Source organism: Aquarana catesbeiana, linkage group LG01, assembly GCF_042186555.1.
Source record: "Aquarana catesbeiana isolate 2022-GZ linkage group LG01, ASM4218655v1, whole genome shotgun sequence".
NCBI classification, from domain to species: domain Eukaryota; kingdom Metazoa; phylum Chordata; class Amphibia; order Anura; family Ranidae; genus Aquarana; species Aquarana catesbeiana.
Window position 1 is genome coordinate 284,186,454 of NC_133324.1, and position 20,752 is coordinate 284,207,205.

The window sequence follows — 20,752 nt, forward strand, 5'->3', positions numbered from 1 at the left end:
CTTCCCGACTATAGAAGTTAAACAAACAGGTCTATAGTGTTATTGCTCTCACTCTCTTACACTGGTCACTATAAGTTCAACATGGCACCCCATGGCAAAGAACTCTCTGAGGATCTGAAAAAAAGAATTGTTGCTCTACATAAAGATGGGCTAGGCTATAAGAAAATTGCCATGACCCTGAAACTGAGCTGCAGCTAGGTGGCCAAGACCATACAGCGGTTTAAGTTGACCAAAGAAGTTGAGTGCACGTACTTAGCGTCATATCCAGAGGTTGTCTTTGGGAAATAGATGTATGAGTACTGCCAGCATTGCTGCAGAGGTTGAAGGGGTGGGTGGGGCAGCCTGTCAGTGCTCAGACCATAACCCGCACAGTGCATCAAATTGATCTGCATGGCTGTCGTCTCAGAAGGAAGCTTTTTCTAAAGATGATGCAAAAGTTAGACCGCAAACAGTTTGCTGAAGACGAGCAAACTAAGGATATGGATTACTGGAACCATGTCCTGTGGTCTGATGAGACCAACTTATTTGGTTCAGATGGTGTCAGGCGTGTGTGGTGGCAACCAGGTGAGGTGTACAAAGACAAGTGTGTCTTGCCAACTACTTTACATTGTAGCAGTATCATTTCTTCAGTGTTGTCACATGAAAAGATATAAAATATTCACAAAATGTACTTTTGTGAGATACTGTATATACTCGCGCTAGAAGTGAATACAATTTTGTAAGAATAGTGGTTGCAGCTGCTGTACACAAAGGGCTGTTCTCTTGGCTCAATAAAAAGTATATATATAATTACAGCGCTTGCAATATTATAAACAATGAGTGAAAAAATGACAAAAACGTACATATACATTGTGCAAGTGTGCTCCTATCATAAAGTGCAGTTGTACTCCAAACTTGAAGGTGCGCCACACACCCCTCCTGTGTCCCAACTCACCGAAAATAATGGACACCTATCTTTTTTCAGTCCAGGGGTCGTTCAGGCTAGAACGCTGGAAATAAATGGCAAAAGGATCCAATGAAGAGCTCCCTCAATCGTGATGGTCATATGTCACCAAAAATGAAAAGAGGGACTAATACTGATGTACAGTTTAGCAGATCTTTAATGTGCAAACGTGGTTAGGTACTTACAAGCTAAAAAATTCATCATGCATCGAAATTGCACGTATAAATGCCAGGAAACGCCACATCCCACGTGCGTTCCTCCAAAACCAGAAGTGACGTTGTTTGGAATCGATAATCAGAAATTGCGTCAACGTGTTTCACCCTCCCACAGGGCGTCATCTCATTTCCGGTTGACAGAGCTGGGTTTAAATACAAGAGAACAGTCTCTTCCCTCTTGTTCAGCCAATCAAATAATGAAAAGAATTATGGCGGCCATTTTGTGGGTTAGGCAAAAAATGCCTCCCACGATGTATGGTTTATTACCAGTAAATGCTGACGGCCATTTTAAAGGTTGGACAAAAAAGACACACAATATATAGTGGCTAATTCCCATGTACAATATTAGCCACTTATTTACAGGGTACTTTCACCCCCTTCCTGCCCAAGCCATTTTTCTGCTTTCAGACTGAAAATGTTGGGGAAAAAAAAGTTTTTCTTAGTTTCTGTCTTTAAATTTTGTAAATAAGTAATTTTTTTTCTCCTTCACTGATGTGCGCTGATGAGGCGGCACTGATGGGCACTGATTAGGTGGCACTGATGAGGAGGCACTAATCTGCACTTATGGGCACTGATAGGTGGCACTGGTGGGTCCTGATAGCTGGCACTGGTGGGCACCGATAGATGGCATGGATAAGTGGCACTGATGGGCGGCATTGATGGGCTTTACTGATGGGCATCACTGATAGGCGGCACTGAAAGCCAGCACTGATTTCTGGCTGTGGTGGGAACTGATTGTTGGCACTGGTGGGCATTGATTGCTGGCACTGGTTAGCATGGGTTGCTGGCACTGGTGGTACTTTAATGTAATCAGGGCACTGATCATCAGTGCGTGCCCCCACCCTTTCAGTGTGTCATCATATGACGTCCACCCAGAACGAGAGCCGCACTGTCCCACCATCATTTGACGGTGGGCAGGCGGCAAGTGGTTAGAATTAATCCAAAGGGCGTCAGTCTGTATAATCATTGCATGACATAAATCAAATATAAAAATAGTACTTTCCTACCATAAATTTTAAATTGAAATGTACTCATCACAATACAAATAAAACAAATTACAGATAAACATAAAATGAAATATAAATTAAAAATAATAAAAATGAAAATAAAAGATAAAAATATAATAATAAATGTAAGATAAATGAAAACATGAAGTTCCTGATAAAAAATTTTATAAAAATACATTTACCAATTTGAAAGAAAACAATTTAGATCCAATGCCATGTTTAACCCCAAAGGACTCATTGTCTTTAGACAATGAATCCACTGGGTCTCATTCTGGGAGATGGCCCTCTTGAGATTTTCTCCTCTCCAGTGACCCTCAACTTTATCTACAGAATGTCAAACCACTCGGATCCCTCCCATGATGGAGTTTAAAGTGGTTGGACACACTGGTGCTCATAACCCTTTTTGATACTGTTCACATGTTCTCGAAGACTAACTCCCAACTTCCTAGTGGTTCGACCCACATACTATAATCCACATGGGCAGGTTAGAAGGTAGGTGACATGGGTAGTCCCACAAGTGATGAACTTCCCAATTTTGTGGGACTTGCCCAGTGTGTGAGAGGTGAAATGCGTAGTCTTCCTGACCCTGTGCCTGGAAGTTTTACACATCACACACCTCCCACAATTGTAGTTATCCACTTGGTCCAAGAAGGTGCAAACCTTCCTTGGTGGGTCTACTACATTGGGTGCTAGTTTAAAATGCAGAGTGGGCGGCATGGTATATATGAACTGAGGTCTTAACAGTAAAACTTTCTTTAAATCTGCATCTTTCAATAATAGGGGCCATTTCTTTCTCCATTTGTTTGTGCTGACGAGTGAAACTAGTCATAAAAGCAACTTCATAATCTTTCTTAATAACATCTTTCTTTTTGAACAGGTCCTCTCTCCTTGTTTCTCCAACTATTGTCTTAGTTTTTACTAGATCCTTAAAATTATAGCCTTTTTCCTGGAATTGATCTTATAAAATAACGGCCTGTACATCATAATCTTCTTGACGTTTAGGGATTGCACTCCCAATGGAATGTAATCATTCCTGTCAACTACCTTGAAGTTAGTTTTAGTAAACAATTGGTGATTGGCTTTAAATACTACACGGTCCAAAACATGTGAAGGAGATACCATAACGATTGTTCTCAATTTCATCCAGAAATTGTGAAAAGGTATCTCGTGTCCCTGTTCAGACGATAAACATGTCATCTATATATCTTTTATAAAATTTTAAATGAGGTATAACATTATCAAAAAAGGCTTCTTTCTCCCAGTGGCTCATAAAAAGATTTGCCATGAATGGGGCATATTGGGCCCCCATCGCCACACCTTGTATTTGTCTAAAAAAATGTTTGTCATGCCAAATAAAAATTGTGTCTCATGGTCATATCCAAAGACTTAATAAGAAAATCCTCTGTAGAAGGGGCTCTGTATGTAGACACTGTACAGGCAGTATCCTGTTGCATTGAGCAGCGGGGCTCTCTCCCTCCTCCTTGTACTGTCCAGCCAGCTCCTCTCCCACGAGACAGAAGATGTGGCTGGATCTATGGGGGCGCTCCTCAGATTTCAGTTGTGGCACCCCACCATGGACATTGTGGCCACTGAGCTTCTCTCCAATCCCTGCACTCAGGGCTGGGACCAGAGGCGGAGGACAGGAGAAGTGTCAGCGGCAGAAAGGAGGTGCAGGCTCTCTCCCATCCTGTTAGTTGAGTGCTCCCCTATAGAGTACCTGTACCATGCCTGCAGTCCCTGACTGTCTCCTGTACCATGCCTGCAGTGCATCCCTAGATATTAGTACTGTTGAGGGCCCATTTTACTGCTTCAATGGCATGTTGCTGTTTAATATTCGTATATAGGGAGTTGACGTCAATGCTGGCCAATATATAATCCTGATCAACCTCAACCCCCTGTAATAATTCCATTCGATTTCTACTATCCTTAAAACATTTTTGAGTCATAGGCTGTAACAAACAATCCAAGTACTCCCTCATTCTAGCAAATAGAGAATCAACTCCACTAACAATGGGTCTACCGGGAGGCTTGGAAGGATTCTTGTGAACCTTTGGTAATTGATAAATGACGGGGACCCTAGGAGCACCAGGCACTAAATATCTTGCCTCTCTTTTAATAACAATACCTTCATCCTGAGCTTTCTTTACCAGTCGTTTTAACTTGGCCTTGTATTTAGCTGTTGGCTTGCCTTTTAATTTTTCAGATGTTTCTACATCACCTATTAATCTGTTTAACTCAACTAAGTAGTCAGATTTGTTAAGAATCACCAAGCCACCCACTTTGTCAGCCCCAAAGATTATAAATCTTTTTGGATTTTCCCTTTTACGTCTACTAGGTTTCAATTGTAAATGATCTAAATCCTGTTTAACTAAAATTTTGAAGACTTCTGAAAAATGGTTATTGATATTTTTAGGACTGAAAATGGAGTTGTTCCTCAAATCGGTCTGATCATAATAGGAAGGCTCCTGTTCTGAAGGAGACCTGAATTTGTTGAAATGTTTAATATTTAATTTCCTCATGAATTTCTGAAGATCAATAAAAACATCAAATTTATTGATCTGGGGCATACTTAAGGCCTAATTCTAAAACTTTTAATTCATCTACTGTAAATGTGGCGTCACTAAGGTTGAAGATTCTTTGCATTGAGTCTCTCGCTTTCTTTTTCCTCCTCTACATCCACTTAGCTTTCTTTTCTTGTTTCATCCCCCATATGGTCTGGGAGGTTCCATGGGGTACCAGGGTCTCCATTCCCCTCCCCCACTCTCCTGGGGATACTGGCCTCTTCTTTTCCCCCCGAAAAAAGGGCCATCTCTCCCCCTTTGGCTTCCTTAGCCCCTCCTCTGAAAATCCCCTCTGTGGATGTTATAACCTGGGTGCCCTCTTTGTCCTCTGATGGGAGGACCCTCTCTGGATTGGGGCAGGGTACAAGAAGGACCTCCCCATTCTCTATTGTCACCATATCCATCTTGGTGGTAATACCCTTTCGGGGAAGAATGATACTCTTCTTGATACAGGGGTTCATACCTATTATGTGTGGGCGTTCCATACCAACTGGAGTCACCCTGGGGCCTACAACTATTTTTTCCATTGTGAGTTTGTTGAGGCCTAGAACCACAGGTGCCTGGTTGGGGGTTAGGTTGGGTAGGGATGAGGTGAGTGAATTCTCTTTCCTCTGTGGAGGCACGAGAGACTCTTAATTCAGTGGCATCCTGCCATTTTTACACCTTATTGGTCTTAGTCGTTGGTATCCCTCATGTATTTTTTTTTCATATTTTTCTATTGAATTTCTTTATCCACCTTTTCCCACAAAATCTTGGAGGTGTTTCATTTTATCTTCATATTCAACTGATCCTTCTAAAGGTGCTATTTTGGCTTTGACAGCATTGATATTGGCTTCCAATAACTTTAATTTTATTTTCTTTCCTAGATATCAAAAGTTCTAACAATCTTTTTTCAGTGAGACTGAAAAAAGAGAACCATTCAACCTCCAATTCATTGCTTGTCATGCCATCATTGGGAGCTACATCCCATCTTGATCTCCTAGGAGTGATGCCATCCTTCACATTTTTTGCTAAAGTGAAGACATCCCACCAGGTTCTAACCTGCGTATCTAAAGCATTTTTCAAAACCTTAAAATCGTGATTCAAATCTAAATTACCAATGTTGTGTGAAAAGAATTGACCTGCATCAATTACCCTATTATTAACAAAATTAAGTACTTCCATAGCTGCTGAGTGCACTCAAAAGAGAAAACAGTGAAACAAATATATATACTCGCGCTAGAAGCGAATAAAAAATAGTAATGCTAGTGGTTGCAACTGCTGTACACAAAGTGCTTTTCACTTGGCTCAATAAAAAGTATATATAATTACAGCGCTCGCAATACTATAAACAATCAAATTAATGAGTGAAAAAAATCTATGACAAAAAACGTCCATATACATATGTGCAAATGTGCTCCAATCATAAAGTGCAGTTGTGCTTTAAACTTCAATGAGACTTGTGACCAATTAACCACTCCCCTTACTGAGTCTGAAGGAAGGAAAGAAAAAAAAGGCTATTTGAAAAGTGACAGAAAAGGTGTTAAAAAGCTGCAAGGAAAGACCCCAAAACAACCTAAAATGCAAACACAGCAATCACCAGCAGTCAATATGCTTTTGATAGCATAGCCCATGCTAGATGTCTGTAATAGCACTGACCTAGAACGTGCATTTGGCAATTAAATCTGAGCTCATGATCTGCATACTTGTTTTGGGTCAGTATCTCAATGCATTACACCCACTGATTAAACATGACAGCCAAGCAATTAGCATATACAGAAGTCAGTAATGACAACCTCCACATGTCTCTAGAAATGTGGTAGACATCTAGCATGTAGGGAAGGCCAGCATATACTGTATTACTTATTACCAGTTTCCTTTAAAGCTGAATTTCAGATATGAGCTGTAATGCATACATTGTATTGTACATTGTACAATATTGTATTGCATACATATCCCAACTTGGACCAATGTAATGTATGCATATTACATACCTGAGGCACTGCTAGGGAAGTGTCTACTCTACTCCAGTCCTCTATTACAGGTCTTGTAATGTCACTGTTCCTCCTCTCCACCTCATCCAACCAGAGAACACCTGATATTCATTAAAAACAAAAAATATGCGTTTGGTGAATAGCAGCAGTGCCAAGTGAGCACCCCTCACCCCTATGTGGTCAGTGTTCAGAGGGTAAGTGGCACAGAATCGGGAAGATTGCTCCTATCACCAGATTACTTGACCAATGTAAGTATGCAATGAATATCATACCTGTAATTCAGCTTTAAAGGGTTTTACAAAATAGTGATGATTATCTGACATCTTTTGCTAAACTTGGGGGTTGCAAATTCACATGTCATGATTGCATGCCATGCCACTTCAATAAAGAACGTGGTATTGTATACTAATTATTTAAAGGATACAGTAATGAGGAATCCTCCAAAAAGAAACATGAATACAAAATCTGCAGTACGACCCCTAAATGAGGTTTCTTCTAGCATTTTGCAATATCTGTACCTGGAGGCAACAGCTATCTGTAAAGGAAACTAAACAGTAGTATTAAACAGTAGTATTGGCACCATTACTAAGAAAAGGCTTCCTTGATATAATCAAGTTTCAAACTCAAATTCAATATATGAACTGGGTAGGTGTTGTCCTATATAACTGGTGTTTACTGAGATATCATAATCGTATGGCAATTGTACATGTGCCAGCACCCAGCTATGAAGCATAATGGCCAGACTGAGATTCAGTCTAATGCCCCGTACACACGATCAGACATTCCGACAACAAAATCAATGGATTTTTTCCGACGGGTGTTGGCTCAAACTTGTCTTGCATACACACGGTCACACAAAGTTGGTCGGAAATTGCGAACATCAAGAACGCGGTGACATACCGCACGTATGACCAGCCGAGAAAAATTAAGTTCAATAGCCAATGTGGCTCTTCTGCTTGATTCCGAGCATGCGTGGCACTTTGTGCGTCGGAATTGTGTACACACGATTGAATTTTCCGACAACGGATTTTGTTGGAAAGGTAATGCTGCTCTCCAAGCTCCGTGGACCGTCAGGAAAACCTCCACCCTCAATGAGAGTCAGGGGCAGACTGTGCTCAAGCCTATAGTAGCAAGGAAATCCCAGACTGCTGCACTCTGAAAACGGTCATCTTTATTTAAAAAAAATTTAAATCCAACAAAAGTCATCGGATGCGATAGAATAGCAATAGCTAACGCGTTTCACATACAAAGATGCTTACTCAGATGAGTAAGCTTCTTTGTATGTGAAACGCGTTAGCTATTGCTATTCTCCTATCGCATCTGATGACTTTTGTTGGATTTTAAAACTTTTGAAGTAAAGATGATCGTTTTCAGAGTGCAGCAGTCCGGAGTTTCCTTGCTACTATAAACGGATTTTGTTGTCGGAAAATTTGAGAACCAGATCTCAAATTTTGTGCAACGGAAATTCCAATGAAAACTGTCCCATGGAGCCTACACACGGTCGGAATTTCCGACAACAAGCTCCAATCGCACATTTTACGTTGGAAAGTCCGTCCATGTGTATGCGGCATTAGAGTGATGAAGTGCTGCCTGGACCTGCACATACCAAAGCATGTATGAAGGGGTAAGTCTGACCTAAACTGGATTTTCCTATACATTTCTGAAAAAAAGGGAAAGAGGAAAAAAAAGGAGCGAGAGTCTATATTTTATCCCTGTGTAATTCTACTTGTATTCTTAACAGCCAGATCATTTTTGCAATTTTTCACACTTTGTAAAAGTATGCCCAAACCAAACATTTTCTGAAAGCATGAGACTGATGGAATAAAAAAAGGCGCCACTGATTTTCTGGGTCCCATGATAGGAAATGTTGCAAAATTATAGAAAATACACTAAAATCATTATTTGTGCATAAAAAACAAGCTTACACAATTCCAACTAAATCTAAAAGATACAAATGTATTGAGTTTAATAAATATATGTAAATTTTAACTTGTGCTTTTTTTGTAAACTAGTGGAAATTGATGCTGTATTGGTGTGTGTTACAGTAAAATAATGCAGGCATATATTTAACGCAATGCAGCATGTAACAATATGCTCATTAAGTTGAATGACTGTAATTAAAGTTAATTTTTTTTTCTTTAAATATTGTGATGCACAACAATGCACTGCAGTACATGTGCACAACACATTAGTTTTACTTAGAGTATGTAAACCCAATATTTAATATTCCTCAGATGTACCTGCTGTACCATGTACCTATATGAAAAGGTATCCTGTTCTTTGTATTCCTTCTCTTGGGTGAAAGCCCTGGTATGCCTGCCAGTCCCTCTGCTTTCCTATTATAAAATGACCACACTAAACAGGAGAACGCATCGTGGTCAGTTCTCTAGCTATGTTGGGAACTCCATCTGCTCTCCTCCAATGATCATTCTTGCTAGGGTTTATGTCCCCTTTACATAGGGACTGATTTAAGTAGTTGTGTGTCCTATCCCTGAATAAGCATACAATTTACTGTTCCTGGCATACAGTGCCTTGAAAATATTCATACCCCTTAAAATTTTCCAGATTTTGTTACGTAACAATCAAAAACATAAATGTATTTTATTTTTATTTTTGTGATAGACCAACACAAAGGGGCACATAATTGTGAAGTGGAAGGAAAATGATAAATGATTTTCAAAATAAATATCTGAAAAGTGTGGTGTGCATTTGTATTCAGTCCCCTTTACTCTGATACCCCTAACTAAATCTAGTGGAACCAATCGCCTTCAGAAGTCACCTAATCAGTAAATAGAGTCCACCTGTGTGTAATTTAATTTCAGTATAAATACAGCTGTTCTGTGAAGCCTTCAGAAGTTTGTTAGAGAACCTTAGTGAACAAACAGCATCATGAAGGCCAAGGAACACACCAGACAGGTCAGGGATAAAGTTGTGGAGAAGTTTAAAGCAGGGTTAGATTATAAAAACATATCCAAAGCTTTGAACATCTCACGGAGCACTGTTCAATCCATCATCCAAAAATGGAAAGACTATGGCACAACTGCAAACCTACCAATACATGGCCGTCCACCTAAACCAGGGGTAGGCAACCTCTGCCCTTCAGCTGTGGTGAAACTACAAATCTCATCATGCCTCTGCCTCTAGGAGTCATGCCTGTGATTGTCAGGGTCTTGCAATGTCTCATGGAACTTGTAGTTTCACCACAGCTGGAGGGCCGAGGTTGCCTACCCCTGACCTAAACTGACAGATCGGGCAAGGAGAGCATTATTAATAGAAGTAGCCAAGAGGCCCATGGTAACTCTGGAGAAGCTGCAAAGATCTACAGCTCAGGTGGGAGAATCTGTCCACAAGACGGCTATTAGTCATGCTCTCCACAAATCTGGCCTTTGTGAAAGAGTGACAAGAAGAAAGCCATCGTTGAAAGAAAGCCAGCCATAGGAAGTCCTGTTTGCAAGAAGCCATGTAGGGGACACAGCAAACGTCGAAGAAGGTGCTCTTGTCAGATGAGACCAAAATTGAACTTTTTGTCCTAAACGCTATGTGTGGCGTAAAACTAACACTACGCCTCACCCTGAACACACCATCCCCACCGTGAAACATGGTGGTGGCAGCATCATGTTGTGGGGATGCTTCTCTTCAGCAGGGATAGGAAAGCTGGTCAGAGATTATGGAAAGATGGATGGAGCCAAACACGGGAATCTTAGAAGAAAACCTGTTTGAGTCTGCAAAAGACTTGAGACTGGGGTGGAGGGTCACCTGCCAGCAGGACAACAACCCTAAACATACAGCCAGAACTACAAGGGAATGGTTTAGATCGAAGCATATTCATGTGTTAGAATGACCCAGTCAAAGTCCAGACCTAAATCCAATTGCGAATCTGTGACAAAACTTGAAAATTACTGTTCACAGATGCTCTCCATCCAAACTGACAGCTTGAGCTGGGTGAAACTTTCACTCTCTAGATGTGCAAAGCTGGTAGGGACATAAACGAAAAGACTTTCAGCTGTAATTGCAGCGAAAAGTGGTTCTACAAAGTATTGGCTCAGGGGCTGAATACAAATGCATGCCACACTTTTTTTAGATATTTATTTATTTATTTGTAAAAAATGTTAAAACCATTTATCATTTTACTTCCACTTCACAATTTTGTGCCACTTTGTGTTGGTCACATAAAATCCCAATAAAATACATTTTACGTTTTTGGTTGGAACGTAATAAAATGTGGAACATTTCAAGGGTTATGAATACTTTTTCAAGGCAATGTATATGACCTAACATACACATTCAAGAATCAATGTAGTTAGATGGCAACTAGTAGTCCAGGTGTGTTTTTGGGAGGGAATCCTGACATACGCAGGTTGAACTGATCATGTTCATGTAGTTAGTGTCACCAAAGGAATTAGAACCTAGACCTCCAACTATGCAAGGCAAGAGCTCTAACCACTTAAAGGGTAATTTAAGGGTATTTCCTCATTTGCAAACTGAGATAAGACCATCTTTATATTTGTTAGTTTTCATTAACTTCAGTTTTTCAGGTGGGTCTGAAAGGAAGCTTAATGTTAGTGTTTGGATATGGGTCTGTTTACATCCAATTACCTCCAAGTCTATCTAGGTCCAGCAAAAAAAAAAATTAAAAGGTCTGCGTCCTTTCCTGTGTTACAAAAGTGAAATCCTTACTATTCAGCTATAATTCAGCAAGGAATCTGTTCACAGATCCCATGCTGATCGGGATGAACACAGTTGGTGTGAAAAAAGCCTTTAAGGTCCTTTTAGATGGGCGTTCTGATCAGTTCTCCCTCTCATTTTTTCAAGCGGACCTGATCAGAAGGTCTATTTATCCCTATGGACAAGTGGTCTAATCAGGCCTGCCAAAAAAAAAAACATGGGGAGGACTCCGTCCTCTTCCGCTTAAGCAGAGTAGATCTAAGGTAGCTGGGTGTAAATAGACAGCAGAGTCCGGTTACTCATAGAGTAGAACGGGCTCTGCCCCTGTCCATTCTGCAGATACCGAGTGCACACAGATGTCACCCGTCTATTCTGCTCCGAGTAGCAGGGGATCAGTTCATATATCAACTGATGATCACAACAGAATCTGCCCTGTGTGAAAGGGGCCTAAAGGTGGATACACACTATAAGAAAATTGGGTGAACGATCGTCCAGTTTTCCTTGATGTCTTACAGCAAGCCAGAACCGAGGATGGAAATAATGTACAAAAATTCTCATATGACAAAGCCTTTTTTTTGTTTTTTGTTTCTGATCATGCACTCTTTCTTTCTGATTTTTCTTGTACGAAAACAGTACACATTAAACGAAAATCGTTAGTTCTATTAACGTATGAGAAAAATGGCATATGTCCCTTCGGAATTTTTCATTTGGAAAGTCTGAATCAGATGTTGAAAGTTGTGTACATACTATATGAAATCGAATGATCGTTCCTCATATGGAATTTTCTTCCAATTTTCTCAGTGTGTACCCAGCTATTTTTTTTTTTCTTTCTAAGATGGATATGTCACGTTTCCTTTTTATTACTTCAGAGTTTTGCAGTAATATAGCAATTCCGTGAGCAGTACTGTTAATCGGTTTGTGAAATCATGAAGCATTAATGAATATTAATAGGTTTCCATATTTCATCTTTGTCATATAATTGTGCACTATCTCCAGCAGTCTGAAAAGGATACATAAAAATCATATTAAAGAAGAAAGCTAAACCCAATTCTCCAAAGTACAGAAAGTTGGTTATTAGTCTCCATATCTGTGGAATAAAAAGAAAAAGATATGATTGGTCTGTGCAAGCAGAATCAATGCTTAAATTTGTGCAGTAGTAAATTATGTCGGGGATGAAAGGGAAGAAATCCACTATCAACTGTCAAATCTCGACTATTATACATTCATACGTGAAAGATATTTTTGTTTATACATGCTCTATACCAGCATTTGTCAACCTTTTCAACACAGAAGACCCCTTGATATAACTTTCTGGTCTTGGGGAACCCCTGCTAAAAATTACTATATCTACAACTCATGATACATTAGTGTGGTGGTCAGTGGGTAGAATGCCCCTTACACTTGTAGACACTGGGAAGAATTACCCCTTACAAATAGCTAAAAAGTTCAATGGTGGCAGTGGGAATTTATCTGAGAAGCAGAAATTGCTCATTTCTCAAGGAACCCCTAGCAACATCTGGAGGAACCCTAGTTGACAAACCCTGCTCTATACACTCTGTAGATGACACGATAAGGTAATAACATAGGATAAAGTGATAAACTATCTTTTCTTCAAAAAATGCTCAGGTATGCAGCTTACATGATCTAGTTAAAACGGAACTAAAGTTGGGAAAAAAAATTGCAAACAGGGAGATTTTAATTGACACACAATAGGAAGTGGGGGGGGGGGGATTTACTAAAACTGGGATGTGCAAAATCTGGTACAGCACTGTATAGAAACTAGTCGTCTTCCATGTTTTATTGTCAAATATTAATTGAACAAGCTGAAGTTAGAAGCTGATTGGCGACCATACACAGCTGCACCTGATTCTGGGTTTTGGTAAATTTCCCCCAATGCCTCTTCTGCAATAAAATATACTTACCTGGCTGTTCGTAATCCTCTTTATAATGTACACTGAGCTCAGCCAATGATGGATCAAAGTTTGGGCGGTTCAGCAGAGACTAGATGAATTTTGATCTGTGTGGCCAGTCCTGCTTGACAGTAGGCAATCTAACAACCGACATCTGTCAAACATGCTTGTTGAAAATTTCTTCTAAATCAGAGACTGCAGCTAATGGGCTGCAGCCTCTGATCAGTGTATGCTGACAGTGGAGATCTATTTGTGTGGATGGAGGAGTCATGCCTGTGATTGTCAATACACATTAAATGAAAATCATTAGTTCTATTAACGTACGAGAAAAATGGCATATGTCCCTTCGGAATTTTTCATTTTAAAAGTCTGAATCAGATGTTGAAAGTTGTGTACATACTATATGAAATCGAATGGTCGTTCCTCATATGGAATTTTCTTCCAATTTTCTCAGTGTGTACCCAGCTATTTTTTTTTTCTAAGATGGATATGTCACGTTTCCTTTTTATTACTTCAGAGTTTTGCAGTAATATAGCAATTCCGTGAGCAGTACTGTTAATCGTTTGGGTGGTTCAGCAGAGACTAGATGAATTTTGATCTATGTGGGGCCAGTCCTGCTTGGCAGTAGGCAATCTAACAACCGACATCTGTCAAACATGCTTGTTGAAAATTTCTTCTAAATCAGAGACCGCAGCTAATGGGCTGCAGCTTCTGATCAGTGTATTCTGACAGTGGAGATCTATTTGTGTGGATGGAGGAGTCTATTCATTTTTTTTTTCATTCGGCCCAATGGCTAAATAGAAAAAAAAATCCATCAATGGCCAACTTTAGTTTACATTGTGGCACAGTGCCTGTGCGCTGGGATTCCTGCACATATAAAATTTTCGAAGACTGGAACCCGGAAGAAGCCAGGAAGGAGATACTGTCGGGACCTCATAGGCGTCAGATCATTGGAACAAAAGTAAATATTTTTTACTTTAGTGGCGCTTTAAAGCTCAATTATCGGCGCCATTATTTTAAAATGTGTTATGATATATTTGCAGCTGTAACGTATCTGATTTTTCTTTTCTTCTTACCAAAAGAAAAAAAAATGATCAGAGTTGTGTTTTAGGGCAGCTTATACTGTACTTTCGCCCCCAACCTTTGATTGACTCTAGCATTGGTATTGTTTCTCCTTCTTGTGTGCTTTGCCCATTCATAGGAGCAGCATGTGAGGACATTGCTGCTGTGGGTTTTGTGAATGGGCAAGACACATGGTGCTGATTTTTTATGTTGTCAGAAGAAAATAAAAAAGGTACACTTCAATGGTAAATAGATCATAAAACATAAAAATCTATTTGAAACCACGTTATCTGCCTAAATTTATTGTTCACATTGGAGTAATGTATGTGGCAGGGAAGGCTGAACACCAGTTTTAGCTGCCAAATTATTAGTTATTCTTTCCATCCAGATCTGAGATGTACACAGCCCTGCCAGACAACACAGGCATGTCGGTGACCTGACTTTTCTCTGTTGAGGTCAATCAAAACAGCTAAGTCACCCCCCTCTCCTCAACCTGTGATTAGATCATTCTGGAACAGCAGCAGACTGATGAGCTCACCCTTGTTCTCATTTTGCGCTCTCTTCCTGGTAGCATGTTCTTTGTCAGCCCATGTGTATAATACGTACACTAGATGATTTTAAAGCTAAACTCCAGGAAATCGGCCACTTTGTAAAATCTGCTGGCTTACTACAAGAGAAGTCCAGCCAGGTGCATGTTTTACTGAGCACTGGTAATACAGCTATCGCTACACTCCTGGCTCTCTGACTGGAGAGACGCTGTCTTCTCACACACACAGCATCTCTCTCCCCTCTACTGTCCATTCACAGAAGGCTTTGTATTTTGTGAATGGCTTCACATAATACAAAGTGCTCCGTAATTGTGCACAAGGAGGACAGGAGCTGAAACCAGAAGGTCCAGTGTTGGAGCGCTCGGTAAAAATGTGAATTATAAATTAAATTGATAAGTCCATGAGGTGGCATGCACCTTCTTTGACTTAACCGCTAGTAATCCAGCAACTTTTACAATTTAAATTCCTGGGGTTCAGCTTTAAAGGTATATTAAGGGGTAAAGTCATTTGAAAAAATGTATCCATCGAAACTGCATGTAAACTAATTCTGTGCAAAGGGGTCAAAATTGAATGCTTATAGGCTTCTCTCCAGATTGAATGTTATTCATGGTAAACGGTGTGAATGGGGAAAATGTCACATTATGATCACTAGATGGAGCTGATGGGCACACTTATTTCCTGTGATACTTGGTTCCATCTAGTGGCCATAGTGCAGTATTTTCCTCATTCATACTGTTTTTTTAATGAATAACATTTGATCTGCAGATAATATAGCCTGAGAACATTCAGTTTTGCCCGATTTGCACTGAATGAATTTACATGAGTTTCCATGAAGAAAGAGGCCATTCAACATCCCCTTACACATAACAAGCAATTAGCTCTTGCAGTACTGGTGGGGCCCCACTGCAAGGGTGGATTTTGTTTTTTAATATTTTCCTTGAGTTAGGGTTTAAATTGACTCACCTGTAGTTTCCTAAAGATTAGATCGGTATTGAAGTAAAGCTGGAAAGGACTAATGATGTCAGCTTCCTACAGGTGAGAAAGTACATGTAATAATTTCATATTGCAAATAAATAAGACAGCCTGCAATTTCTATAGTACCAATATTGAATGACAGGAAGTCAGCCTGGAGAGATCTCCTCTTCCTGTCCCAGTGAGAAGGATACAGGAAGTGAGCAAGATTTCCACAAGGAGGACACAGACAATAATAACCTGCTAGAAATGTAATCCTTTCCCCACTCTGTCCAAAACAAGAAAAAAATGTATGTAAACCTATTCTTTAGTATGTTAATGTAATTTAAAACGTTTAATAATTCTAAATCTTCTGCTTTTACTAAAAAAAATACCTGGGGATCCTGCCATTATGGTCCTTCTTCAGGCTAGTCCTGTTATAGGGTGACAACGCTCTGTCCTGGCCTCCCAGTTCTCCTGTGTTGTCACATTAGCTATAGAGACTACAAGCAGCTGTTTCCACACAAATAAGAGGAAAAGTCGTCCACTGTTGTCACCATCGGGAAACTCACCCTGTTAAATGCCATAGAGCCATCACTAAAGCACGTGCATGTAAAAGAAAGTGGCTGCAGGAGATCAACAGCACTGTGATGGGTAAAAAAAAAACCCACCACTTTATTTAAAAAAAAAAATTACAATTGTTACATCAGAAAACTAAAATGTCACTCAGTTAAGGTCTACTTGTACTTTAAATATACTGCATATACACTGGAAGTGCCTTTTACGATGCAAGCTTATCATTATATATTTAATGTCATGTGTCATCATTCGTTGTTCAGCACTCCATTATGTTTCTTTTGAAAAGGCTAGAACACATCACCTCAAATACAACGTGACCATGGAAATAAATTATTTAATGTATTACATTCCTTAGATGTAGTGGCTGCATTATTGTTATCTGTTCATACTATACTATACTCATAAGTATATTTCCTACAAGAATAGAAATATTATGCAGTATGTTGATCCTGTTCCAGGGTGACTATGCTGCTCTTCCCATAGATACAGCACAGTGAGTGAGCATTATGTGTTATTGATAGGATCAAAAATATAGGAAAAATACCTGAAAACCAATACAGCCTCCCCATCACAGGACTTGGGTTCAAATATGCTTTAAGCAGACATCAATGAAAACATGTCAGTTAGTTAGTTTAACCAGAAATTTAGCTAGAAGAAATTATATACAAATCTCAGCCTATGTCCCATGTCTAGTTCCACCCCTACTTGGCCTTTCTAAAGCTGGCCACAGGGGCATAACTACAGAGGTCGCAATTGTGAACTGGCCCCATGCTGCACGCCTGAATAGGAAGAGCGGCTGCATATAGAGGAATCAATCTCTCCATTTTCTCCCTGTCACTCCCTCCCGCAGGCATTCAGCGGCTGCAAGAGGAAAATGGAAAGAGATCAATTCCTCTATATGTAACTGCTCCTCCTATCCAGCTTCCTTCTGCTGCCCCCCTTGTGCTCTCCAGCACCCCTGGTAAATGTGTCATTTACCTGCCCCTTCCTTTTCTGAATGGAGAGTCAGTAATCTGTACCGATCATAGACTCTGTCCATTCATAACTGAGGAAGAGTAAACTACTTCGGTTTTTGAATTAACGGGAAGCTCTGTATAGAGCTATTCCCGTTCATTCATTCTGTGCAGCTGAGGCTGCAGAGAGGGAGATTAAGGGCTGTGTAGACCTCTGAAATCTCACCAAAGCCCCAAACAAGGTACCTAAAAAAATTTAAAAATTGTAAAAAAAAATTAAATAAACATAAAAAACTACTGACACCAGTGGCGGAACTACCAGGGTCTCAAAGGTTGCACTTGCGACCGGGCCTTGGTACTCCGCCACCGGCTCTGAGGTCCTGAATGTTCTAGTTACGCCACTGGCTGGCCATACACTAGGAGATTTTCATAACATTTATACAAGAACATTTGTACAAGAGTTCTCCATACAATCGATGACCCGATGAATGTCCTCCAAAAGTACTTAAAAAAACTTTTAACATTCGATTTTGGAGTGAATGGACTTTGCTGAATGAAAACAACTATCACTGTTAGAAATTAATTTGTTTTGGACCGCAGTGGCAAGAAAATTCAAAGAAGCAGAATAGAATTTTTTTCTCAAACAAACATCAGTTTTGCCCTGCTAATGATTAGAAAACCAAAGTATTGCTCTTAAAAAAAAACATTTTGAATAACATTCTACTAGTATATATCCAGCTTTGGGGAGACCAAAGGGCCAACAAGGCAGACAAGTGGAGGAGTGTTGTGGGTTATAAACGGTGAAAGTTGGACAATTACTTTGCACAGTGAGTCTCCCAGTCTAATATGTTCTTTCAATAAAGAACACACATGCAGTACTGAAATTAGCTCAAAAAAAAAAAAAAAAAGCACTTGCTGTGATCTGATTTTTTCCACAATGTATTAATGCTATTTTTCCCATCCATTGAACTGAAATGTATAAAAAGAGATTGTACACTTACGTAATTTATAGACACGTAATATGTTTGGACAGCACCCAACAACGTATCATCAACTCACTGTTAAGAGGATGAGGGGGGAATATATAAGGGCTACTCCAAGAACGCCCTAATTCACAGAAGTATTTAACTTTGAATATACTGAGAATGTAAAGATATAACTAAACTAAAAGAGTACGGATTTTATTGTGATATTGATGGGTGTTTAAAAAGTGATGGACACTTCCAGGATCTAAAACCTCTGTCCCTGGAAGACGTGGCAATTATTCCCTTTCTGTAACCCTCTTGTGTGACATTGCTGTCACCTCTTACCACAGCAGCAGTGGTGATCAGGCAGGCAACGGTGTAAGCCCGGGTAACAGTCGGGATAAGTTGGTAGTCCCAGGTGATACCAAGCTGAGCCATGCTGTGTATATGCAGGGAGCCTAGCAGTCTTCAGTGTAACAGCTGCTCTGATCAGGTGCCAAGTATATCCTTCTTTATTCTCTGCCACATCCCCCGCCCAAAGATAAACTGATTGCTCTTCCTTGCCAAGATGTCACTGCCGTATTTGCATTATCATCACAGTATGTATTCTGTCTAGGTGTATATCACAAGTGTACAGTATACTACTGACAAAGCTAGCTAGTCTTTGAAACATTTGTTTCTCAAACTTTCTACCCTGAAAAAACCCTTAACCAGTTAAGAACCAGGCCTTTTTCTGACATTTGTTTACAGGTTTAACCACTTAAAGCCGTGTTCCGCCCGGGGAAAAAAAAATTAAGTCAGCAGCTACAAATACTGTAGCTGCTGACTTTTAATATATGGACACTTACCTGTCCAGGGAGCCCGCGATGTCAGCACCCCAGCCGATTTTCGGATCGGCTGTCGGGTGCTGCCGCCGCCGCCATTCATCATAAGGGAAACCGGCATTCTTTTGGCTTCACAGCTGGTTCCCTACTGTACAAAGCACGCTGCGCTTTGTAATTCTGCCTACTTTTGGGTGGAACTCTGCTGTAAAGTGTTACTAAACCTAAAAATGTTTTTTACTTTAATGCATTGTTTGCATTAAGGTAAAAAACGTTTTCAGTCTCCCTGTGCCCCTCTTCAGTGATACAAAAAAGACGCCACTTGCTCCCATCTATAGCTGGCTATCGCAATAAGAAGCATTGGAAGGCTAACAACAGGTATAAACAAGGCCAAGGATAAATCCAAGGAAAAAAACAAGCTTAACTTACCACCAGTCAGCAGACAACCAAGTAATCTGTCTGACAGTATATGTTAAAAGCAGGGGTTTAGTCACATTTGCAAATGCATACGTAAGCCACAGAGCCTCGTCAAGGCACCCTGGTATGTGTGGTACCTAACACTAACTTATAAGCGTCCCCACAGTGGAGGCACATGCATTCTGATGGATAGGTGAGAGCAGGTGGACTGAAGGGGGGCCATCCCTTTTTAAAGGTTCAGGGGCACACTGAACACCCAGCATGTAGCACAATGGCTGTAAAGGTACTGACACCTTTGCCTGACCAAAAAACACGACAGTGATACAAAAAAGACCCCACTTGCTCCCATTTATAGCTGGCTATCGCAGTAAGAAGCATTGGGAGGCTAACAACAGGAACAAACAAGGCCAAGGATAAATCCAAGGGAAAAACCAAGCTTAACTAACCACCAGCCCGCAGACAACCAAATAACACAGTATGCGTTTTTTAGGTCAGGCAACGCACTGACACCTTAGCAGCCGTTGTGCTATATGCTGGGTGTTCAGTGTGTCCCTGTACCTTTAAGAGGGGGTGGCCCCCCTTCAGTCCACCTGCTCTCACCTGTCCATCAGAATGCATGTGCCTCCACTGCGAGGACACTTATAAGTTAGTGTTAGGTACAACAGATACCAGGGTGCTTTGACGAGGCTCTGTGGCTTACGCATGCATTTGCAAATGTGTGCAGCCTAAACCCCTGCTTTTAACGCATACTGTTAGACAGGTTATTTGGTTGTCTGCGGGCTGGTGGTAAGTTAACCGCTTCCCGACCAACCGCCACAGTTATACTGAGGCAGGTTGGCTCCCCTGCGCAAGCCGTCATAGCTATACGTCAGCTCGCTGGGTCAGGATAGCAGGCGCCCGCCCGCTGCACAGCGGGGGGTGCCGATGCTCGTGGCTGACGGTCGCGATGACTGCCGGCCACAAGTGATCGTGAGCAGGAGACATAGAACAGGGACGAGTGTGTGTAAACACACACTTCCCTGTTCTGACAGGAGTGACAGATCGTGTGTTCCTAGTAGCTAGGAACCACGATCCGTCACTTCCTCTAGTCAGTCCCCTCCCCCTTCAGTTAGAATCACCTCCCAGGGAACACAGTTAACCCCTAGATTGCCCCCTAGTGTTAACCCCTTCACTGCCAGTGAC

At 40.7% G+C, this 20,752-nt stretch overlaps 1 protein-coding gene across 1 annotated transcript in view; it reads right to left on the minus strand.

The window, feature by feature from the left end:
* DERL3 (derlin 3) overlaps nt 1-18,871 on the minus strand; it is a 38,323-nt gene extending 19,452 nt beyond the window's left edge. The window contains exons 1-4 of the mRNA XM_073629196.1: nt 18,678-18,871; nt 15,848-15,913; nt 12,378-12,451; nt 7,124-7,217 (exon numbers count right to left, since the gene is read on the minus strand). Coding sequence (XP_073485297.1) covers nt 7,124-7,217; nt 12,378-12,451; nt 15,848-15,913; nt 18,678-18,770 — 327 coding nt within the window. The 5' untranslated portion in view covers nt 18,771-18,871. The remainder of the gene's footprint in view (nt 1-7,123; nt 7,218-12,377; nt 12,452-15,847; nt 15,914-18,677) is intronic.
* Between the last annotated feature and the right edge of the window lie 1,881 nt (nt 18,872-20,752).